General features: G+C 34.8%; 1 protein-coding gene across 1 annotated transcript in view; it reads left to right on the top strand.

The window, feature by feature from the left end:
• The window catches only part of TET2 (tet methylcytosine dioxygenase 2), a 153,363-nt gene that overhangs the window by 100,905 nt on the left and 26,406 nt on the right, over window positions 1-26,052 (top strand). The window contains exons 4-6 of the mRNA XM_036911767.2: window positions 1,146-1,236; window positions 2,656-2,749; window positions 3,401-3,609. Of these exons, the coding sequence (XP_036767662.2) occupies window positions 1,146-1,236; window positions 2,656-2,749; window positions 3,401-3,609 (394 nt within the window). The remainder of the gene's footprint in view (window positions 1-1,145; window positions 1,237-2,655; window positions 2,750-3,400; window positions 3,610-26,052) is intronic.

The raw sequence follows: 26,052 nt of genomic DNA on the forward strand, positions 1-26,052 counted from the left end.
GTTAGAGGAAATTGTAAGGCTGAAGTTCTGAATATTCATAAAGTTGTCCTTTCTCTATTTATATACTTAAAACATGGGATTTATGTTCATTCTTTATTATATTTTCTTGTTAAAGTTTCATCTTTTTGATAGAAAATATGGCATTTCCTTTTCTTTTTTGAACACCTTTTTGTTAAAAATCAAGTTACGTGATAGTTCTGTTGTAATAGGGGAACATTTTGCTGATGGTTGCAGATGTATATAGCTCCTAATTATAGTTACTCGGATACAACAGGAGGCATTTGAAAAAAATGTATGTTAAACTAGTGTGGCTACTGGTCCACCCACCCCATGTTCCTCTTACAATGGGACAGCCCACGTTTTATAGAAGAATGGAGGGAGGATCCATCCTGCCCCTTTGTGTGTGGTTAATGTTAGGTTGCCTCCCTGAGCTAATGTGCTGCACATGCCATAGGTGCTAGTAGGTAAGTTATAATCATCCTCACTCCCTTCTTCTATCACCCTAACCCTTTTTCTCCCCACTTTTCATCTTCGATAGTTTACAAAAAAGCCTCTTTTACCTGACCCTCTCTCCAGTATTTTCTCTCATCACAATTGTTCCAAGTACATACAAATATGGGTCTGGATTCAGTATTCTTATTTTTAAAATAGTAATTAAATATTGTGGGGAAACAAGGAGAAAAAGGTATCTTGACAATTAAACTGATCAATATCCTGGGGGTGAGATAAGACAGGAAATTTTATTTTTAATCTTTTAATATCCAGGCAGCAGGCAGGTTTCCATTAGTTAGTGATTTTTTTTTTCACTTTAAAAAATTGGATTGCAGTTAATCTTACATATAATATATTCTAATTCCCTCACTATTTTGTTCAGTTCCACTTATTTGATTTAAAATAAATTTCTTATCCCATATCTGAAATGTAACTTAATATTTTTATCCAACCACCAGCATGTACATATACTTAATTATTTGGCACATTTTCTAATAGATTACTCCATCAATTTACTCATTTTAAAGAAAAAAAAATGTTTAAAGTCACATTTAGGGCCCTTAATGTGCAGTTGGGGGATAAGCTTTGTGGATGTAGCCTTTATATTTAGTATAATTGAGGTCTAAAATAATAATCTTCTATTATCTCAACAGAGCAAATTATTGAAAAAGATGAAGGTCCTTTTTATACCCATCTAGGAGCAGGTCCTAATGTGGCAGCTATTAGAGAAATCATGGAAGAAAGGTAATTAACGCAAAGGCACAGGGCAGATTAACGTTTATCCTTTTGTATATGTCAGAATTTTTTCAGCTTTCACATACAAAACAGTAAACAATTGTAAATTGAGTAATTATTAGTAGGCTTAGCTATTCCAGGGTTGCCAACAGTACACACTGTGCTATTCACCAGAGAGTCACAATATTTGACAGGACTAAGAGTCTGCGAGCTGGCACAGGCTGCCCACTTTGAGAGGGATGCCAGAAAACCCAGGCACGAACAAGAACCAGCCAGCCAGCCTGCCAGGCACAAGGGTGCTGACACTGGCTGCAAAGACAGACCCCGCTCCGGCGTTTCCACTTTAGAGTGTCAAAGAGAAAAGAGGTGGAAATGTGGTATGAAGAAAGGAACCATTCAGTTAAATTCAGCTAGAGGTTATGAATGAGTAGTTATTATTAAAAATGCCCCTTAATATGAGCACGGGGCAAGTGTGAAATACTGAATAGAAATAGAGACAGATTATATGTATAGCTGCAATTTTTTTTTACTGTCAATCACAGGTATGCAAGTATTTACCTGAATTTACAGTTACTCCTGCATGCAGAAGACTCTTAGGAGCAAGATAATCAATGCAGAGAGTTTCGTATAGATATCCATAGCTCTGAGCTGTTACTATCCTAGGTTGCCTTTTCTTTAAGAGGTAGGCAGTGTTATCACTAAAATACATTAGGGGACATTCTGGGCAGCAAGGACATATTCCATATCATTCTTGCTCCATTTCCCAATTATTAATTTCTAAATTAACATCTAGAAACTCCCTTTAAAAAAAAATCTAGTAGCCTGGCCAAAATAGTGAATTTCCCTTTAAAAAAAGAGAGTACTTTTTTTTTTCTTTTTAGCAAGTAGTAAATAGTGAAGTGCCTTGGTCATAAGGGAAAAATATTATCTCTTACTAGAACTATCCTATATTTTCAAAATTGCTGGATACTAGTTATTTGCCAGCCTCCTTTTTAAAAATGTGAGAGATTTTTTGAGGAGTGGTTCTAGCTAAAAGCTATTATGCTTCCCCAAGTTTTAAAATAGCTAAATTTAAAAAAAGGACAAAAATCAAAGAGTCTATATCTTACAAGGCTGAATTTAGCAAACTTAAAAAAGCTTTGTGCTTTGTGATATTATGTATAAAAATAAGCTTTCCCGTTATTTTCACCCAACTATGATTTCAAATAACTCATTACAATTATCAACATATTTTGATACTGAAGAAATACAAGGCTTAAAGGCTGTTATCCAGTTTGCTTGGCTTAGACCTATTTTTAAAAAATAAACCATTCATTTCTCAGGATGTGGTCATAGAATAAAATTATGCTCAAATATTCAATATGTTGTTTGCCTCTTAGATTCATTTGCTAATTTTTATGTGTGTGTGTTTCTGTGGATTTCTTTAAGGTTTGGACAGAAAGGTAAAGCTATTAGGATTGAAAGAGTCATCTATACTGGTAAAGAAGGCAAAAGTTCTCAGGGATGTCCTATTGCTAAATGGGTAAGTGTAACTTGACAAGGGCCTTTGGTCTTCAATCTTGGGTATTTGATTCATTAGTCTAACTCTGAAAATCGGGTGACCTGGCTCAAAGGGTCATTTATGCCAGTTGAAAGGAACATAACTTATATACAGTTTATTATGTGTTATCTCTTTAAGACAAAGGCAGATAAGCTTTAAAATCATGCACAAACCACATTTAATTGAAAGAATTGAATGGTGAGAAAGAGGGTCCATTCAAGTGCCTGCTAGTGTAATTCTTCCTGGAATGTGAAGAAGTGCTCCTCAATCCTTTAAATACCTTCAGTCAGTCTTGATACTGTCATTTATAAAAACCTTAAACTTTATGGAGAAGACTTGCACGTCTTCCATCTAGCTCTGGTTTTAATGCAGGGGTCAGTGCCCCCACTCTGCTGGATCTGCTAAACATTTAATACTTCTGCATCTGTCCTGGCTCTGACCCCAGCATAGGCCCCCAGTTTGTGGATGTGCAGCAAAAGACAAATTGCTGGTGCTGGTAAATGTTACCCTAACTATGACCCAGATGTGAAAAAAATATACATACATATATCAATGCTATCATCTGCTGCAAGTGACCCTTGTTTTGTTTTGGTTGGGGTGGGGGGTGTTGGGGTGGAATGGTGACCTGCACAGGTGGTTCGCAGAAGCGGCAGTGAGGAGAAGCTACTGTGTTTGGTGCGGGAGCGAGCTGGCCACACCTGTGAGGCTGCAGTGATCGTGATTCTCATCCTGGTATGGGAAGGAATCCCGCTGTCTCTGGCTGACAAACTCTACTCTGAGCTCACGGAGACGCTGAGGAAATACGGCACCCTCACCAATCGTCGGTGTGCGCTAAATGAAGAGTAAGTGAAGCCCAGGCTTGCTCCTGTCTTTCCACTGATAGGAAGGCCTAATCGTTGGTTCAATGGAGAGTTGATCCTGAAGTTTTACATTTATAAAATGGGGATCAAAATGCCTGTTTCACAGTCATGTAACAGGAAGTTATATTTGCTAACATGGTTCATTTGAGGTAGTTTCACTAACTAATATTTTGTACCTTCAGACAGAGTTGGCCATTAGTTAGGAGCAGCTTGCTGGAAGTCTGTCTACACACATGAACTCAGTCATGCCATAAACTTGAAAATATTTGTGTCCAAATCCTACGAATGACAACTCTTTTGTGTGCTTACCACCACATGCGTAAGCACTGACACCACTTCCACATTGCAGTATATGAAACAGTAAGTTTCGTGAGAAACTTTAGGATCCCCAGGTCAAGGACTTTAATATACATATAGCAAACATTAAAATTCAAGGCCTGCAGAAGTTTTGTAGAAACAAACCGATTTTGATTGCAGTTCTATCTAGTTTATTATTTCCTCAGTAGTAATCAAAATTGCATCCATTTTTACTAAACAAAATCAAGAAAATTGTGGCTATGGATATGGATTACTTTCCAGGAATATAAAAATTTGGATATGAGAATAGGAATATGCAGTTAAATATATTTAGTGCATCCAGGTCCTGGTGTGTCTTTGTTTGTGATTTGTACCTGTTTTTTAATGTCATTCACCAGAAGGAGTTTTAAATCTTAACTTGGAGAAAGCCTCATTGTTCTTCCTCTCATGTGCTAGTGCTGTATCACATTAAAAGAATAAAGAAAAATTTACAGTGCTACACTGCAATCCTACAGTAGTTATTTTCCTCCCAATTGACTCTAAAATAATTTTAATTTTGCACTTCCTTTAGTCTCCTTTCCTCTGCATCCACCTACCTACAGAATAGTTTACTGAGCTTACGGAAAAACTCAGCTGCTCTTTGCACCGCCCACTGCTAACCAAATTTGTTCTGTGCTGATTCTGACTCTAGCTGATGGGGTTTGCCTGACTTTATGTTAACGTAGGCTCTCTCTCTGGATCATGGCAGGGAGGGGTGCAGATCAACTATACATAGTCTATTTAGGAAAGTTATTTTTTCTATATGAAAGTATGACTTGGCTTTCTATGGTAATGATTCAAAAAATGTCATGGGAAATCCACTGCCATAAATCCACTTTTACAAATGATATGTTGGAAGGTAGAAGCACTGATTCATGCCACGTGACTCAGAAACTTACAAAGGATTGCTTTAGATGTAAAATACCCTTCAGTTTACCCTTTCTTACTTCTTTAAATAAATATATTTAGGCATCTTTAATCAGAAAGAAAATGAAAGTTAAGGCACCTTGAGCTGATGTTAGTGATAGCATTTTTCTCAGGAATTCAGTACCATGGCCTTGTTTCTTTGTTTTTTTTTTTTAAGTAGATTTCCTCTTAGACCTGATGAACTTCATAAACCACAGAAGAACTTGTGAAAGTGGCAGTTGTTCCATGTAAATTTCTTGAAGTTTCATGCAATCTATATTTCATATTTTTGTAATTGATTTAATTTTCATTAATATTATACATCACTGGTATTTTTCCCTTGAAGGCTTTTCCTCAATTGCTTACACATCATTGCCTAAAATCGAATCTGCCATATAGAAAGAAATTCTATGTTAAGAACTTTCCTAAATTGTGTCATTTTGCATTTGAAAACCATGAACAGTGACTGGGCCAGGGTCTAAGAAAAATTATAATTTCTTTAACTACTTTAAGTAGGAGGTGAATACAAAACTATTAAAAATTAAGTTTCAACTATTAAGGTATTTTTAAAGGCCAATCTGTATACTTTTGCTTGTCCTTGTCTAGAATTTCAAAGTAATGATGAATAATTATTTAGATGAAGTTTTATCTTTGAGCTACTCATATTTGGAGCAGTTCTCCAAACAAAACAAAACAAAAAATATACTTAAGATACATGATTAAAATGGACACTTAACCCAATGACAACAGGGACTTCACTCAGATATAGTTTTTAAGTTTCTGTTACCCCATAAAATAAATTTTATTTATGTCTGACAGAAGTTAAAATTGTGACTTTTTGCCAAGAACACAGTATAATCTCAAATCAGGGCTGCTGACTCATTTTAACGTTGAGAGCTGTGTGAGCTTCATCACTGGGTCATTCCTGACCCTAGTGCCTGCGTGGACCACACCCACCCAGTGTGAGTCCAGAAAATAACTGAGAGCCATCTTTCAGTGGGAAAGTCAAAAGTGGATTTTTACATTTCCTTTGAGCCAAACCAGCTGTTGTTTCTCCTTTAAAGATTTTCCCTTTGAGATTTTCCATTTTATTACTAAGCCTAACCAGTATTTTTTTGGCAAGTAAGAGTTGTGGGAGTGTATCTGTCATTATAAGAAAGTCAAAGTCAGAAATGCCTTCTACCATTCTGGGTGATGTTAAACTTTTAAAGAAACTTTATATCATGAAAGTTTTCAAACAAACGTAAATGGAGTAATGCAATACAGTGAATCCCATGGACTCATCACACAGCTACAATATTTTTCAACATTTTATAATACTGTTTCACTTATTTCCTACCCTTACACCCAGCCCCCGTAGTGTTTTAAAACAAAACACAGATACCATCTCATCTCACCTATGTACACTTCAGTGCATATCTCTAACAGATAGGGATTCTTTTTATAAAACCTACTCAGTGTCATCAACATTCATCTCAAAATTGACAATGATTCTTTAATGCCACTTAAAGTTTAGACCATGTTCAATTTCCCCAATTGGATCTTGTCTCCAGAAGGAAAAATAAAATCGAAAGTAAAAAGATACTGAGAAAAAGAAAGTCCACACTGTGCATTTGGTTGAGGCTTTTAAGTAGAGTGGTCCCAGTTCATGCCTATTGTCTTGCATAATTATTAATTATTAATAGAACTTCACTTTCACAAGTGTTCTAGTTTAAAGATAAATTATATGAGTTGCAAACCTCTTCTTATTTACAGTAGTTTCCCTTCCTTTTTATGAGTTTTTTAAAGAGACTGAATGATTTATTCTGTAAAATTTCCCACATTCTGGATTTGCCTGATTACACACTTCTTATTTTGTTTAACTTATTCTTCTATCCCCAGGAACTTCTGTACACTGGGAATTAGAGACCTAAATATGTTATGTATGCATACATATATCTATATATTGAAAAAATGCTTCATAAACAATGATTAAACATAGTTCTTCATACCCATCAGGAGAGACATGTCTACTTTGTTCCATTTACAGTGATCTTAAGAGGGTTCAGTGAGTTCAAGAGTTGTGAACTTGATCCAGCCATTATAAAGTTGCACAGAAAACTTTCACCTAATAGACAATCATTGCCTGTTTCCACTATTTTGTTAGAATTTGCAAATTGATAATTTTCTTATTTTTTGATGTATAAATTTGTTTTTTCATTTAAATTAATATTTTGCTGGTTTTTCTATACTTGCATAAGTTTGAATATCTAATCTTTTACTTATTTTTAGAAAAAATTTTCAGAAATCCAAATGGTATCTCAAAGGTTGAGATTGTTTTTTAAAATCTGTTATGTAAACGAATATTTTTATTACAGTTGCTCTACTGGCCCATCATTTAACCACAAGCCAAATTCTGAGTCATGTGAAAATGAGGCTGCCATGTGCTAATTCTAACAATAATTGAAAGTCCCCTATAGAAGTAAAAATGCCTTTTAGTAGCCGCTTCATGAAGGAAGTTGCCTTGAAGTCTCTCTCTACCTTGTTCTGTTGGGAGTTTTTTTTGAGATATAATTCACATACCATAAAATTCACCCTTGAAAGGATACAGTTCAGTGGATAAATATATTCACAAAGTTGGGCAGCATTTTCATATCTCCCAGAAGGAAGCCCCATACCTGTCAGGCAGTCACTGCCCCTTGTCCTTTCCCTTAAATGGCAACTATTCATCAATTTCCCATCCCTGTAGACTCACCTATTCTGGGCATTTCATATTAGTGCAATCATATAATATTTGGCCTTTCTCTCTGGCTTCTTCCACACAGCATAACATTTTAAAGGTTAACCCATGTTGTAATATTAATTAGTAATTTATTCCTCTTTATGTCTGAATAAAATTTCCTTGTGTATAGATACCACATTTTCAATTCATCAGTTAGTGGACATGGGTTGTTTCCACATTTTGGCTGTTATGAATAATGCTGCTATGAACATCTGCACAAGTTTTTGTATGGACATATGTTATCAGTTCTCTTGTGTATACACAGGAGTGGCATTGTTGGTTGTATGGTAACTCTATGATTAACTTTTTGAGGAACTTGCCAAACTGCTTTCCAAAGCAGTGGCACCATTTTTCATTTCTACCAGCAATACACAGAGGTTCCGAGATCTCTGCATTCTCACCTAAAACCAGATAGTGTTCATCTCTTTTACTACAGTCCTACCAGTGGGTGTTAAGTGCACCTTGTGGTTTGGATTTGCCCCTAATGACTGATGATACTGGGCACTATTTTATGTGCTAATGGCCATTCATAATCTTCTCTGGAGAAATAACTACTTAAATCTCTGCTCTTTTTAAAATTGTGCTCATTGTTTTTTGGGCTATCAGAGTTCTTTATCCTGGATACTGGAGCTTTATCAGATAAATGGTTTGCAGATATTTTCTTTCATTCTGTAGGTTGTCTCTTTCTTGACCATGTGCTTGAAGCACAAAACTTTTCAATTTTGATGAAATCAAAATTATCAATTTTTAAAATCAATTTCTTATACTTTTAGTGTCATTGCCTGATCCAAGGTCTCAAAGATGTACACCTGTTTTTCCTTCCCAGAGTATTAGTTTTAACTCTTATGTTTAGACATTTGATCACTGTTAATTTTATGAAATGAAGTTAAGAGTCCAACTTTTGCATGTGGCTGTCAGCTGTCTCAGCACCATTTGTTGAAGAAACTATTTTTTCTCCACTGAATATCAATTTTCAACAAGGGTGACAACCAAAGGTGTATGGGTTATCTTGGAAGTCTTCTATTCCATTAATCTGCATATCTATCCTTATGCCAATATTCAATGATGTTGATACTTTAGTTTTGTAGTAAGTTTTGAAATTTGGATATGTAAGTCCTCCAGCTGTTTTTCTTTTACAAGATTGTTTTGGCTAACCTGGGTCCTCTTTATGCCAGTTAATTTCAGGATCAAATTGTCCATGTCCTTGTCTGGAATTTGACAGAGGTTTTGTAGAATCAGTAGACCAATTTGGGGAATATTGGCACCTTAGCAATGTTATGTCTTCCAATTCTTTAACACATGATGTCTTTACATTTATCTAGGTCTTTAATTTCTTTTAATGATGTTTTATAGTTTTCGGTGTACAAGTCCTACTCTTTCTTTTTATTCTTTTTATTTTTATTAATTAATTTTATTAAATAATTTTATTATTAAATTTCTTTTTATTCTTTTCAATGATATTTTAAATGTAATTATTTCTGCTACATTTTGGATTGTTCATTGCTAACGTACTGATACAATTGATTTTTATATATTGTATCCTGCAAAATTTTCAAGCTAGTTTGTTAGTGCTTTTTCTTTTTGGCAAATTTCTTAATGTTTACTGTACAAGATCATGTCATCTACAAACAGAGATAGCTTAATTCTTTCCTTTCCAATCCGGGTGCCTTTATTTCTTTTTCTTACCTAATTTGGCTAAAAACTGAAGTCAATATTTGAACAGAATCGGCAAAAACAAAAATCTTATTTCTGATTTTTTGGGGAAAACTTTCAGTTCTTTCACCATTAAGCAAAATGCTAGCTGTAGGATTTTTTATAGCTGTCCTTTATCAGGTCAAGGAAGTTTATCTCTGCCCTAGTTTGCTGAGTATTTTTATCATGAAAGGGTGTTAGACTTTTCTCAAATGCTCTTTTTCTGCAATAACAGGATCATGTGGTTCTAGTTCTTTAATTTGTTAATATATCATATTGATTGATTTTCATACATTGGACCAACATTGTATTTCTGGGATAAATTAATTTTTTTTATATGTTGCTGAATTCTGTTTGCTAGTATTGTATTAAGGATTTTTACATCTATATTGATAAAGGATATTGGTCTATAGTTTTATTCTGATGTCTTTGTTTTTGGCAGGTTAATACTGGCTTCACAGAATGCATTGGGAACTGTTCCCTGTTCTAGTTTTTAGAAGAATTTGCAAAGGATTGGGGCTAATTCTTTAAACATTTGGTAGAATTCAACAACAAAATTGTGTACTTGGGCTTAACTTTATTGGAAGTTTTTGATTATTAGTTCAGATTTTTAGTTTTTTGTGGGTTTATTCAGATTTTCTATTTCTTCTCTGAGTCAGTTACAGTAGTATGTCTCTTTTTAGGAATTTGTCCCTTTCATCTAAATTATCTAATTTGTTGATATATCATTTTAATAGTATAGTTGACTGTTGAACAACATGGGTTTAAACTATATGGGTTTACATGTATGTGGATTATTCCAATAAATATATTGGAAACATTTTTGGAGATTTGCAACAATTTGAAAAAAATATTTTTTTCCCTCTAGTTTTATTGTAAGCCATAGAAAAAGCTTCTTTCTATAATATATATAATACACATAAGAGACAGAATATTTGTTAATTGACCACATAATACACATAACATACAAAATATGTGTTAATTCACCATTTATGTTACCAGTAAGGCTTCCAGTCAACAGCAGGCTATTAGTAGTTAAAGTTTTGGGGAAAGAAATGTTATACATGGATTTTCAACTGCATTGATACCCCTAAACTCCACATTCTTTAAAGGTCAAATGTATTCCCTTGTGATGTTTTTTATAAGGTCAGTAGTAATATCCTCTTTTTTATTCCTAATTTGGTTTCTTCTCTTTTTCTTGTTTCTGTCTAGTTTTGTCAATTTTGTTGATTTTTTCAAAGAACTAACTTTCCCTTTCTTTGATTTTCTCCATTGCTTTTCTGTTCTCTATCACTGATTTCTACTCTAATAGTACTTCCTCCATTCTACTGGCTTTGGATTTAGTTTGCTTTTATTTTTCTAGTTTTTTAAGGCAAAAGGTTAGTTTAATAATTTGAGACCTTAGTTTTTTTAACATAGATATTAAGTTCCCCTCTGAGTCTCTTTTAGCTGCATCCCATAAAGTTTTGATATGTTAACTTTTCCTTTCTTTTATCACAAAGCATTTTCTAATTTCCCTTATGATTTTTTTAACTCACTGATGATTTACGAGTGTGTCTTATTTCCAAAAATTTACTAATTACCCAATTCATCATTCTTTTATAATTTCATTCCATTGATATCAAAGAACACACTGTATGATTTTGATTATTTTCAGTTTAATTATTCTTTTATGATGACTTATAGTCTTATCTGAGAATATTCCTCATGCACTTAAAAATATGTGTTCTACGGTTGTTTCGTGGAGTTTTTCTTTAGGTATCATTAGCTGTAGTTGATTTATAGTGTTTTTCACATCTTCTATTTTTCTCCTTGATTTTCTGTCTAGTTGTTCTAGCCATTATTAAAAGTGGAGTATTAGATTATCCTTTTTTAATTTTAATTCTGTCATTTTTTACTTAATGTATTTTGGTGTTCTGTTCTTAAATTCATATATGTTTATAATTGTTACATCTTAATGAACTGGCCCTTTTATTATTATAAAATGTACTTGTCTCTGTTAATCATTTTATCTAAAATGCTATTTTGTCTGATATTAGTGTAGCCACTCCAGTTCTCTTTTTATCACTATTTGCATGATATATCTTTCTTTATCCTTTTATTTTCAATCTATTTACACCTTTGAAACTAAAATATGTCCCTTCTAGACAGTATGTGGTTGGATCATTTCTTTTTATCCATTTTTCAGTCTATAACTTTTCACTGTATTATTTAATCCATAAATGTAATTACTATGAAGAAGGATTTATGTCTGCCAATTTACTACTTGTTTCTATATGTCTTTTGTCATTTTTGTTTCTCTATTCCTCCATTATAGCCTTATTTTACATTCAATACATTTTTTCTCTCTGCCATTTTAATTTCCTTGTCATTTCTTCTATATTTTTGCGAGTTATATCTTTAGTGGTTGCCCTAGGGATTTCAATTAACATCTTTATTTATGACTCTTATAATTACTTATAATACTTAAAATTTGAGGAATTACAATAGTGTACAGAAACACTATTCCTATCTAGCTCCATTCCCTCCTTTTCCTTTGTGCTATTAAAGTCATACAAGTTATATTTTATACATTGTGTGTGCTAATTAACATAGATTTATAATTATTATTTTATGCAGGTGCCTTAAATCAAGTAAGTGGAAAAAGTTAACAAACACATATATAGTCATATCTCCTTTTATTATGCTTCACTGTATTGCACTTTGCAGATATTGTATTTCTTACAAATTGAAGGTTTGTAGCTACCCTGTGTTGAGCAAATCTGCTGGCACCATTTTTCCAACATCATTTGCTCACTTCATGTCTCTGTATCACATCTTGGTAATTCTCACAATATTTTGAATTTTTTCACTGTTCGTGTTATGGTGATGATCTGTGTTCAGTGATCTTTGATGTTACTATTTTAATTGTTTAGGGGCACCACAGACTGTGTCCATATAGGACAGTGAACTTAATAAATGTTTGTGTTCTAACTGCTCAATCAACTGGTCATTCCTCCATCTCACTACCTCTCCTCAGGGCTCCCTAGAATCTGAGACACAACAATATTAAAATCAGGCCAGTTAATGACTCTACAGTGGCCTCTGAGTGTTCAAGTAAAAAGAAGACTTGAACATCTCTCACTTGAAATCAAAAGCTAGAAATGACGACTCTTAGGAAGACACATTAAAAGCTAAGATGGGCCAAAATTTTGGTAGGCCTCTTGCACCAAATAGCCAAGCTGTTAAGACAAAGGAAAAATTCTTGAAGGAAATTAAGGTACTACTTCAGTGAACCCACAAATGACAAGAAAGTAAAACAGCCGTATTGCTGATATAAAGTTTTAGTGGTCTGGATAGAAGAGATTAACCAAAACATTCCCTTAAACCAAAGCCTAATCCAGAACAAGGCCCTAACTCTCTTCAATTTTGTGAAGGCAGAGAGAAGTGAGGAAGCTATAGAAGAAAAGTTTGAAGCTAGCAGAGATTGGCTAATGAGGTTCAAGGAAAGAAGCCATCTCCTTAACATAAAAGTACAAGGTGAAGCAGCAAGTTACCTAGAGGTTCTAGATCACTAGAAGGAGCTACACTAACCAACAGATTTTCAGTGCAGATGAAACAGCCTTTTATTGGAAGAAGATGCCATCTAAGACTCTCATAGAGAGGAGTTAATCCCTGGCTTCAAATCTTCAAAGGACAGGCTAACTCTTGTTAGAGACTACTGCAGCTTGTGATTTTAAGTTGAAGTTCATGCTCATTTGCCATTCTGCAAATCCTAATCTCTTAAAAATTATGCTACATCTGTCTGGCTGTACTCTAGAAATGGAACAGCAAAGCCTCAATGATACTATTGTAAACCCATTGTTGAGACCTACTGGTCAGAAAAGAAAAATATTCCTTTCAAAATATTACTACTTATTGACAATGCACCTGGTCACTCAAAAGCTCTGATGGAAATATACTACAAGATTAATGTTCTTTTCATGCCTGATAACACAACATCCATTCTGCAGAATGTGGATTAATGAGTCATTTCAACTTTCAAGTCTCATTATTGAAGAAATACATTCCGTAAGGCTATACTACCATACATAGTGATTCCTCTGATGGATCTGGGGAAAATAAATTGAAAACCTGGAAAGGATTCACCATTGTCAATGCCATTTAGAACATTCATGATTCATGAGAAGAGGTTAAAATATCAACATTCATAGGAGGTGGAAGAAGTTGATTCCGACCTCATGGATGGATGACTTTGAAGGGTTCAAGACTTCAGTGAAGAAAGTTACTACAGGTGTGGTGAAAAGAACAAGGACTAGAATTAGAAGCAGAGCCTGAAGATGTGACTGAATTGATGTAATCTCATTATAAAACATCAGTGGATGAGGAGTTGCTTCACATGTTTGAACAGAGATTGGTTTATTGAAATAGAATCTGTTCTTGGTGAAGATGCTCTGAACATTGTTGCAATAAAACAGAGCATTTAGAATATGACATAAACTTAGTTGATAAAGGAGCAGCAGAATTTGAGAGGATAGACACCAATTTTGAAAGAAGTGTTTCCATGGGTAAAATGCTATGAGATAGCATCTCACATTACACAGGAATCATTCATGAATGGAAGAATCTATCAATGCTGCAAACTTCATTGCTGTCTTATTTTAAGAAATTGCCACATCCTCCCCAGCCTTCACCACCCTGATCAGTCAGCAGCCATCAGTATTATGGCAAGATTCTCCATCAGCAAAAAGATTAAAACTTGCTGAAAGTTCAGATGATAGTTAGAATATTTTTACAGTATTTTTAAATTAGAGTAGGTTGTGGCTGTTTTGACATGATACTATTGCACAGTTAATAGATTATAGTACAGTGTAAACATAGCTTTTACATGTACTGGGAAACCAAAACAATTCATTTGACTTGATTTATTGTGGCTTTCACTTTATTTCAGTGGTCTGGAATGTGACACACAGTATCTCCAAGATATGACTGTATAAGGTCTCATCTATTTACTTATATATTTACTTTTACTGGTGGTGTCTTTATGTTTTCAAATGGTTTCAAGTTACTGTCTAGTGTCCTTTACTTTCAGCCTGAAGGACTCCATTTGGTATTTCTTATAGGGAAGGCCTGATGGCAATAAACACTCTGATTATTTATTAGGGGACACTATAATTTATTATTCATTTTTGAAAAATAGTTTTGCTAGATACAGAATTTCTAAATTGACAGTCTTTTTCTATCAGCTCTTTAAAACGTCGTTCTGGTGCCTTCTGGCTTCCATTGTTTCTAATAAGTCATCAGCTGTTAATCTTAATGAAAATCACTTGGACATGATGAGTTACTTTTCTGTCCTTTTTCAAAATTCTCCCTGGCTCTCAACAGTTTGTTTATGGTGTTTCTATGTGTGGAACACTTTGATTTGTGCTACTGGAGTTAGCTGAGCTTCTTGAATGTGTAAATTAATGTTGTTTATTAAATTAGGGAAGTTTTTGATCATTATTTCTTCAGGTAGTCTTTCTGCTCCACACTCTCTTATTCTCCCTCCTCTGCTTTAGGGACTCCTATTATGCATATGTTAGTGTGCTTCATAGTATCCCTTAGATCTTAAGGTTCTTGTTTAGTTTTCTTCATTCCTTTGCCTTTCTGTCTCTCAGACTGGATAATGTCAATTGACTTGTATCTTCAACTTCATGCCCCATTCAAATCTTTACCTATCCTCCTACTCAAATCTATTGTTGAACTCCTTCAATGAATTTTTAAATCTCAGTTTTTGTACTTTTCAGTTCCAGGATTTCCACTTGTTTCCTTAACATAGTTTCTGTCCTATTTATCTCATCTATTTGATAAGTCTGTTTTACAGCTTTTAGTACTTTAAGCATGATTTCTTTCAGTTCTTTAAGCATACTAAAATGGTATCTCATAATACTTTGTCTAGTATTCTTACATCTGGACTTCCAAAATAACAGTCCCTATTGACTGTTTTTTTTACCTCTCTATTGTGATACTTTCTTCTTTGTATGTTTCATAACTGTTTGTTAGAAACTTTACATTTTAAATAATATAATGTAATTTGGGAAATTAGATTCTCTGTATTTCCTAATTTTTGTTGTTGTTGTAAATGTTGTTGCCAGTTTGTTAGTTCAGTGACTTTTTTTAAAACTATTTCTGTAAAGTCTGTATTCTCTTTCATGGGGGGACATGACATGCAGGGACTGAAGGTAAGCCAGGTTAGAGCTTAACTCTTTCATGAGCATGTTTACATGTCTATACATGCATGTAGATACCTGGATTCCCAGGTACACATTGGAATTTTTCAAAGCCTTCTATAGACATGTCATTTTCCAGCTTCTACTTTCAAGATCTTTTGTTAGACTTTTTCTTTCCTTCTTATTATTTTTTCAATCCGAGTGTCCACCACCCAAGGCAGCCACAGCATTCAACAATTGCCTCTATTTTTTCCTTTTTTTTATTAATGTATGATTGATATACACTCTTATAAAGGTTTCACATGAAAAAACAATGTGGTTGCTACATTTACCCATATTATCAAGTCCCCGCCCATACCCCAAAGCAATCACTGTCCATCAGTGCAGCAAGATGCCAGACATCCACTGTGTGCCTTCTCTGTGCTACACTGTTCTCCCCATGATCCCCCACACCATGTGTGCTAAACATAATACCCATCAATCCCCTTCTCCCTCCCTCCCCACCTACCCTCACACACCCCTCCCATTTGGTAACCACTAGTTCATTCTTGGAGTCTCTGAGTCTGCTGCTATTTTGTTCCTTCAGGTTTGCTTCATTGTTATACTCCACAAATGAGGGAAATCATTTGGCATTTGTCTTTTTCTGCCTGGCTTATTTCACTGAGCATAATGTCCTCCAACTCTATCCATGTTGTTGCAAATGGTATAATTTTTTTCTTTCTTATGACTGAATAGTATTCCATTGTATATGTGTACCCACATGTTCTTTATCCATTCGTCTACAGACAGGCACTCAGATTGCTTCCATATCTTGGCTATTGTAAAATGTGCTGTGATAAACATAGGGGTGCATATGTATTTTTGAATCTGAGAAGATGTATTCTTTGGGTAAATTCCAAGGAGTGGGATTCCCATGTCAAATGGTACTTCTATTTTTAGTTTTTTGAGGAACCTCCATATTGCTTTCCACAATGGTTGAACTAGCTTACATTCCCACCAGCAGTGTAGGAGGTTTCCCCTTTCTCCGCATCCTTGCCAGCATTTGTTGTTCTTAGTCTTTTTGATGCTGGCCATCCTTACTGATGTGAGGTGATATCTCACTGTGGTTTTAATTTGCATTTCCTTGCTGATTAGTGATAAGAAGCATCTTTTCGTGTGCCTGTTGGCCATCTCAATTTCTTCTTTGGAGAACTGTCTCTTCATATCCTCTGCCCAGTTTTTGATCGGGTTATTTGTTTTTTGGGTGTTGAGGCATGTGAGTTCTTTATATATTTTGGATGTTAGCCCCTTGTTGGATATGTCATTTATAAATATATTCTCCCATACTGTAGGATGCCATTTTGTTCTGTTGATGGTGTCCCTTGCAGTACAAAAACTTCTTAGTTCGATGCAGTCCCATGAGTTCATTTTCGCTTTTCTTTCCCTTGCTCGAGGAGATGCATTCAGGAAGAAGCTGCTCATGCTTATATTCAGATGTTTGCCTATGTTGTCTTCTAAGAGTTTTATGGTTTCATGACTTACATTTAAGTCTTTGATCCATTTCAACTTTACTTTTGTGTATGGGGTTAAACAATAATCCAGTTTCATTCTCTTGCATGTAGCTGTCCAGTTTTGCCAATGCCAGATGTTGAAGAGGCTGTCATTTCCCCATTGTATGTCCATGGCTCCTTTATCATATATTAATTGACCATATATGGTTGGGTTTATATCAGGGCTCTCTAGTCTGTTCCATTGGTCTGTGGGTCTGTTCTTGTGTCAGTACCAAATTGTCTTGATTACTGTGGCTTTGTAGTAGAGCTTGAAGTTGGGGAGCATAATCCCCCAAGCTTTATTCTTCTTTCTCAGGATTGCTTTGGCTACTCGGGGTCTTTTGTGGTTCCGTATGAATCTTAGAATGATTTGCTCCAGTTCATTGAAGAATGCTATTGGTATCTTGATAGGAATTGCATTGAATCTATAGATTGCTTTAGGCAGGATGGCTGTTTTGACAATATTAATTCTTCCTATCCATGAGCACAGGTGTGTTTCCATTTATTTGTATCTTCTTTAATTTCTCTCATGAGTGTCTTGTAGTTTTCAGGGTATAGGTCTTTCACTTCCTTGGTTAGTTGTATTCCTAGGTATTTTATTCTTTTTGATGCAATTGTGAGTGGAATTGTTTTCCTCATTTCTCTCTCTGCTAGTTCATCATTAGTGTATAGGAATGCCACAGATTTCTGAGTATTAATTTTGTATCCTGCGACTTTGATGAATTCAGATACTAGATATAGTAGTTTTGGAATGGATTCTTTAGGGTTTTTTATGTACAATATTATGTCATCTGCAAACAGGGACAGTTTAACTTCTTCCTTGCCAATATGGATGCCTTTTGTTCCTTTGTGTTGTCTGGCTGCCATGGCTAGGACCTCCAGTACTATGTTGAAAAGAAGTGGGGAGAGTAGGCATCCTTGTCTTGTTCCCGATCTTATAGGAAAAGCTTTCAGCTTCTCACTGTTAAGTATAATGTTGGCTGTGGGTTTGTCATATATGGCCTTTATTATGTTGAGGTACTTGCCATCTATACCCATTTTGTTGAGAGTTTTCATCATGAATGGATGTTGAATTTTGTCAAATGCTCTTTCAGCATCTATTGAGATGATCATGTAGTTTTTGTCCTCCTTTTTGTTGATGTGATGGATAATGTTGATGAATTTTCAAATGTTGTACCATCCTTGCATCCCTGGGATGAATCCCACTTGATCATGATGAATGATCTTTTTGATGTATTTTTGAATTCGGTTTGCTCATATTTTGTTGAGTATTTTTGCATCTATATTCATCACAGATATTGGTCTGTAATTTTCTTTTTTTGTCTTGTCTTTGCCTGGTTTTGGTATTAGAGTGATGCTGGCCTCATAGAATGAGTTTGGAAATACTCCCTCCTCTTCAATTTTTTGGAAAACTTTAAGGAGGATGGGTATTAGGTCTTCACTGCCTCTGACTATTTTTAACAAACATCTCTGGGGGAAAGGGCTATACACACTAGGTGAACTCCAAGTCAGATAAAATAGACAGCCATGCTATGCAGTCTTCTATGAAACTACCAAAGAAGGAAAATAATGACACTCTCTGGGAACAGGGCTTTGAAAAATATCTGACCTAATTCTGTCCTCTTTTGTGGTTGCCAGGATTCTGATTTTCACCATAAATGTGGGCTGTTGGTTTTCAAAACTGTTGTGGAGTTCTGGGCACAATAGAGATAGGGCAAATTAAAGCATCACAAGCTTACTCTTCTTACTGCATTTCCATTGTTATTCTTAAATACTCTGGAATGCTGCAATAATTTTGTTAATTTCCAGGGTTCTGAAAAGTTGACTCTGACAAAATTGACCAGTATTCTCACTGTTTTTATGGAGGATAGAATTTTCATAGATTCTTTCTATGTCATTTTTGCTGACATCATTGAAATGATAATTTCTCATTGTATTATTACTTATGCATTTATTAGCTGGAATTCTTTAAAGAATTTTTCCTTACCAGCTATTGGGTTACCATTATGTATAGGTTGTACACAAATGACACAGTAAGTATCTTCAGCTGTAATATTCAGAAAACTGATTTGGTGCCTTAGTAAACATCCAAAAATGATCAGTTTGTTCTTTCTTTTTATTGTAATTTTTAACTCACAGATTTTAAGTTATGTTCATTTTGATGACAGGTGACATTTAGACATCACAATCTATAATCAGATGTGCTCATTGCTCCTCAGATATTATTGCCTTTTAAATGTTTTTAGTGGGCACACATCAGATGTAATTATTTTTAGGCAGAGAAAGTTTGACTTTTTAAATGAGTTCTTTCTGTTATTTCTTTTTCATAGTTAAGATTAACAGAACATCTACTTGTATTTCATATTTCCCTTTTATCTTACACTGAAATTGTTTTTTGATATTAACAATGATTTCTTTATGTCACAATATAATAAGTAATTCCAAAAGAATATCACTACTCAGACCACTGATATTCAGTGAGTTCAAGAGAGCAATGCAAAAACAAAATGAGAATTTCAAGAAAGAGACAGAAAATATTAAAAAGTACCAAACATATCACAGAGCTGAAAAATACATAATTAAACTGAAAATTTCACTGGAAGTGTTCAATAGCAGGCTGCATCAAGCAGAAAAAAAGGATCAACAAACTCCAAGACAAGGCAGTGGACTTCATCCAATCAGAGGATCAAAAGGATTGAAAAAGAGGAAAATAGTTAAGAGATTTATGGGTACCATAAGAGGATCAATATACAAATCATAGCAGTTCTAGAAGGAGAAGAGAAAAAGGGGCATAAAGTTTATTCAAGAAATAATGCCTTAAAAAAAACTCTTAAGACAAATATACCAAAACTTAATGGGATGCCACAAAAGCAGTCCTAAGAGGAAATGTCACAGTGATAAATATCTTCATTAGGAATATAGATAAATCTGAAATAATCAACTTTACACCTCAATGAACCTTATAAAGAAGAACAGACTAAGCCCAAAATTAGCAAAAGGATGAGAGCAGAAATAAATATAGAAACTAGAAAGGCTACAAAAAGGTGAATGAAACTAATAGCTGGGTTTTCTGAAATATAAAAATACACAAACCTTTAGCTACACTTATCAAGAAAAAAGATTCAAATACAATTATAAATTAAAAATAAGACATTATAAATGATTCCAAACAAATACAAAAGTTTGTATGAGAATATTATGAGCAGTTATACACCTGCAAATTAGACAATCTAGAAGAAATGGATAAATCCTAGAAATGTACAACTTACCAAGACTGAATCATAAAGAAATAGTAAATTTGAACAGAACAGTTGCTAGTAACAAGTTTAAGTCAATAATGAAAAACCTAGCAACTAAGAAAAGTTTGGATGGCTTCAATGATGAATTCTACCAAACATTTAAAGATGAATTAATACCAGTCCTTCTCAAATCTATCCAAAACTTTGAATACAAGGGGTCACTTCCAATCTCATTTTATGTAGCCAGAATTACCCTGATACCAAAACTAGACAAAGACACTATAATAAAAGAAAGTTACTAGCCAACCCTGACAGATGAAAAATCCTTAACAAAATACTAGCAAACCAATATTTTTTGGTATCATTAATATACAATTACATGAGCAACATTGTGATTACTAGATTCCCCCCATTATCAAGTCACCACCACATACCCCAATACAATCATTGTCCATCACTTTAGGAAGATGCTATAGAATCACTACGTGTGTTCTCTGTGCTATACTGCCTTCCTCATACCACCCCCTGCAACATTATGTATGCTAATCGTAATGCCCCTTATTCCCCTTCTCCCTCCCTTCCCACCCATCCTCCCCAGTCCCTTTCCCTTTGGCAACTGTTAGGCCATTCTTTGGTTCTGTGAGTCTGCTGCGGTTTTGTTCCTTCGGATTTTGCTTTGTTCTTATGCTCCACAGATGAGTGAAATCATTTGGTACTTGTCTTTCTCTGCCTGACTTATTTTACTGAGCATAATACCCTGTAGCTCCGTTTATGTTGTTGCAAATGGTAGGATTTGTTTATTTCTGGCTGAATAATATTCCATTGTGCATATGTACCACATCTTCTTTTTCCTGTCATCTACTGATGGATACTTAGGTTCCTTCCATTTCTTGGCCATTGTAAATAGTGCTGCAATAAACAAAGGGGTGCATATGTCTTTTTGAATCTGAGAAGTTGGATTCTTTGGGTAAATTCCAAGGAGTGTGATTCCCGGGTCAAATGGTATTTCTATATTTAGTTTTATGAGGAACCTCCATACAGCTTTCCACAATGGTTGAACTACATTACATTCCCATAAGCAGTGTAGGAGGGTTCCCCTTTCTCTGCATCCTCACCAGCAATTGTTGTTCCTTTCTTTTCTATGTTGGCCATCCTACCTGGTGTGAGGTGATAACTCATTGTGGTTTTAATTTGCATTTCCCTGATAATTAGTAATGTGGAGCATCTTTTCATGTGCCTGTTGGCCATCTGAATTTCTTCTTTGGAGAACTGTCTCTTCATATCATCCACCTTTTTTTTAATAGGGTTATTTGCTTTTTGGGTGTTGAGGCATGTGAGTTCTTTATATATTTTGGATGTTAAACCCTCGTCAGATATGTCATTTACAAATATATTGTCCCATACTGTACAATGCCTTTTTGTTCTGCTGATAGTGTCCTTTGCTGTACAGAAGCTTTTTAGCATGATGTAGTCCCATTTGTTAATTTTTTATTTTATTTCCCTTGCCTAAGGAGATGATGCATTCAGGAAAAAGTTGCTCATGTTTATATTCAAGAGATTTTTTTGCCTATGTTTTTTTCTAAGAGTTTGATGGTTTCATGACTTACATTCAGGTCTTTGATCCATTTTGAGTTTACTTTTGTGTATGGGGTTATACAATAATCCAGTTTCATTCTCTTGCATGTAGCTGTCCAGTTTTGTGAACACCAGCTGTGAAAGAGGCTATTATTTCCCCATTGTATGTCCATGGCTCCTTTATCATATATTAATTGACCATATATGGTTGGGTTTATATCAGGGCTCTCTAGTCTGTTTCATTGGTCTGTGGGTCTGTTCTTGTGCCAGTACCAAATTGTCTTGATTACTGTGGTTTTGTAGTAGAGCTTGAAGTCGGGGAGCATAATTCCCCCTGTTTTATTCTTCCTTCTCAGAATTGATTTGGCTATTCAGGGTCTTTTGTGGTTCCATATGAATTTTAGAACTATTTACTCTAGTATATTGAAGAATGCTGCTGGTATTTTGATAGGGATTGCACTGAATCTATAGATTGCTTTAGGCAGGATGGCCATTTTGACAATATTAATTCTTCCTATCCATGAGCACGGGATGTGTTTCCATTTATTGATATCTTCTTTAATTTCTCTCATGAGTGTCTTGTAGTTTTCAGAGTATAGGTCTTTCAGTTCCTTGGTTTGGTTTATTCCTAGGTATTTTATTCTTTTTGATACACCTGTGAATGGAATTGTTTTCCTGATTTCTCTGATAGTTCATCATTAGTGTATAGGAATGCCACAGATTTCTGTGTATTAATTTTGTATCCTGCAACTTTGATGAATTCAGATATTAGATCTAGTAGTTTTGGAATGGATTTTTTAGGGTTTTTTTATGTACAATATCATGTCATCTGCAAACAGGGACAGTTTAACTTCTTCCTTGCCTATCTGGATCCCTTTTATTTCTTGTGTGGTCTGATTGCTGTGGCTAGGACCCCCAGTACTATATTGAATAAAAGGAGGGAGAGTGGGCATCATTGTCTTCTTCCTGATCTTAGAGGAAAAGCTTTCACCTTCTAACTGTTAATTATGATGTTGACTATTGGTTTGTCATAGATGGCCTTTATTATGTTGAGGTACTTGCCCTCTATACCCATTTTGTTGAGTTTTTATCATGAATGGATGTTGAATTTTGTGAACTGCTTTTTCAGCATCTATGCAGGTGATCATGTGGTTTTTGCCTTTGTTTTTGTTGATGTGGTGGATGATGTTGATGGACTTTCGAATGTTGTACCATCCTTGCATCCCTGGGATGAATCCCACTTGATCATGATGGATGATCTTTTTGATGTATTTTTGAATTCGGTTTGCTAATATTTTGTTGAGTATTTTTGCATTTATGTTCATCAGGGATATTGGTCTGTAATTTTCTTTTTTTGTGGTGTATTTGCCTGGTTTTGGTAGTAGAGTGAGAGTGATGTTGGCCTCATAGAATGAGTTTGGGAGTATTCCCTCTTCTACTTTTTGGAAAACTTTAAGGAGTTTGGGTATTATGTCTTCACTAAATGTTTCATAAAACTCAGCAGTGAAACCATCTGGTCCACAGATTTTGTTCTTAGGTAGTTTTTTTATTACCAATTCAATTTCCTTGCTGGTAATTGGTCTGTTTAGATTTTCTGTTTCTTCCTGGGTCAGCCTTGGAAGATTGTATTTTTCTAGAAAGTAGTCCATTTATTCTAAGTTATCCAGTTTGTTAGCATATAATTTTTCATAGTATTTTTTTAACAGGGAAACTCTTTTATTTCAAGTTATGAATATGTGTATGAGTTTTTTCTGATTTTCAAAATAGAAGCCACTTTAAATCATTTTAAAAGTTGGATGCAATTTTTAAAATCTTTTTAAAGTAAAATTACCCAAATCCAATTACCCACAGAGAACTTTGTAAGCATTACACTAAAGATTATTAGATTTGATTAAATAAAAATAGGAAACTTCCATGTTTCAAAAATATGAAAAGTAAGTTAAAAAATAAGAATACATGAAAAACAGGAAAATATAAGTGAAACAACATAACACAAAATAGGCTTAATACCTTTGATATATGAGTTCTCATCAATCCGTAAGAGAAAGCAGATACTTTAAAAAATTTTAATTGCAATTTGATATCCTTCCTCATCTGATATCAGATGATTGGCCATAGTAGTTTTTCATAATTTTTGTATTTCTGTGGTGTCCATAGTGTTTTTTCCATTCTCATATTTGATTCTGTTTATGTGAGTAGACTCTCTTTTTTTTTTGGTAAGTCTGGCTAGGGTTTTATATATTTCATTTATTTTCTCGAAGAACCAGCTCCTGCTTTCATTGATTGTTTCTATTGTTTTATTCTTCTTGATTTTACTTATTTCTTCTCTAATCTTTATTATGTGTCTCCTACTGAATTTGGGCTTAATTTGTTCTTCATTGTCTAGTTTTATTAATTGTGAGTTTGGACTGTTCATTTGGAATTGTTCTTCTTTCCTGAGGTAGACCTGTATTGCAATATATTTCCCTCTTGGCATGGCCTTCAGGCCATCCCACAGATTTTGTGGGGGTGAATTATTGTTAGTTGTCTCCATATACTGCTTTGTCTGTGTTTGTATTTGGTCCTTGATCCATTGATTATTTAGGAACCTGTTATTAAGCCTCCATGTGTTGGTCAGCTTTTTTGTTTTCTTTGTGTAGTTTATATCTAGTTTCATACCTTTGTGATCTGAGAAGCTGGTTGGTACAATTTCAATCTTTTTGAATTCACTGAGGCTCCTCTTGTGGCCTAGTATATGATCTATTCTTGAAAATGTTCCATGTGCACTTGAGAAGAATTGTACCCTGTTGCTGTTGGATGGAATGTTCTGTAGATATCCATTGGGTCATTCTGTTCTAATACATTGGTCAGTGCGCCTGTCTCTTTACTTACTTTCTGTCTGGTTGATTTGTCCTTTGGAGTGACTGCTGATTTGAAGTCTCCTAAAGTGAATGCATTGCATTCTATTTCCCCCTTTAAATCTGTTCATATTTGTTGTTTTGCATATGTACATGATCTTGTGTTGGGTGCATAGACATTTATAATAGTTATATCCTCTTGTTGGACTGACCCCTTTATCATTATGTAATGTCCTTCTTTATCTCTTGTTACTTTCTTTGTTTTGAAGTCTATTTTGTCTGATACAAGTACTGCAACTCCTGCTTTTTTTCTCCCTGTTAGTTGCATGAAATATCTTTTTCCATCCCTTTACTTTCAGTCTGTGTATGTCATTGGGTTTGAAGTGAGTCTCTTGTAGGCAGCATACAAAATAAAATCATCCATCCCCCTTGCTGGCTTTTCACCTCTGAGGACCCCCACTGTGAAATGCAGCCTGCTGTACCTTCCTACTGGCCTGCCAGGACTGGCTCATAATCAGGCAGTCACTGCACTCATGTCAGGCCAGCCAGAGGGAGGCCCCGCCTACAATAGTTTTTTTATCCATTCAGTGACTCTTTGTCTTTTGATTGTTGCATTCAGACCATTTATATTTAGGGTGATTTTCGGTAGGTATGTACTTTTTGCCACTGCAGGCTTTAGATTCATGGTTACCAAAGGTTCAAGGGCAATTCCCTTACTATCTAACACTCTATCTAACTAATTTAATATGCTATTACAAACACAACCAAAGGTTCTTTTTTTTTCCACCTTTTTCTTCCTCCTCCATTCTTTATACGTTAGGTATCATATTCTGTACTCTTTGACTATCCCTTGAGTGACTTTGGGGGTAGTTGATTTCATTTTGCATCTCCTTAGTAATTAATTGTTCTACTTTGCTGTGGTTTATTTCCCCTGGAGATAGCTATTTAGCCTTCGGAATACTTCCACCTTTAGCACTCCCTTCAAAATGCACTGTAGAGGTGGTTTGTGGAAGGTAAATCTCTCAGCTTTTCCTTATCTGAAAATTGTTTAATCCCTCCTTCAAATTTTAATGATAACCTTTCCAGGTAGAGTATTCTTGGTTCAAGGCCCTTCTGTTTCATTGCATTAAATATATCATGCCACTCCCTCTGACCTGTAAGGTTTCTGTTGAGAAATCTGATGATAGTCTGATGGGTTTTCCTTTCTATATGATCTTTTTTCTCTCTCTACCTGCTTTTAAAAGTCTGTCCTTATCCTTGATCTTTGCCATTTTAATTATTATATGTCTTGGTGTTGTCTTCCTTGGGTCCCTTGTGTTAGGAGATCTGTCCACCTGCATGGCTTTAGAGACTATCTCCTTC

The sequence above is a fragment of the Manis pentadactyla genome, chromosome 5, assembly GCF_030020395.1.
Source record: "Manis pentadactyla isolate mManPen7 chromosome 5, mManPen7.hap1, whole genome shotgun sequence".
Lineage (NCBI taxonomy): Eukaryota > Metazoa > Chordata > Mammalia > Pholidota > Manidae > Manis > Manis pentadactyla.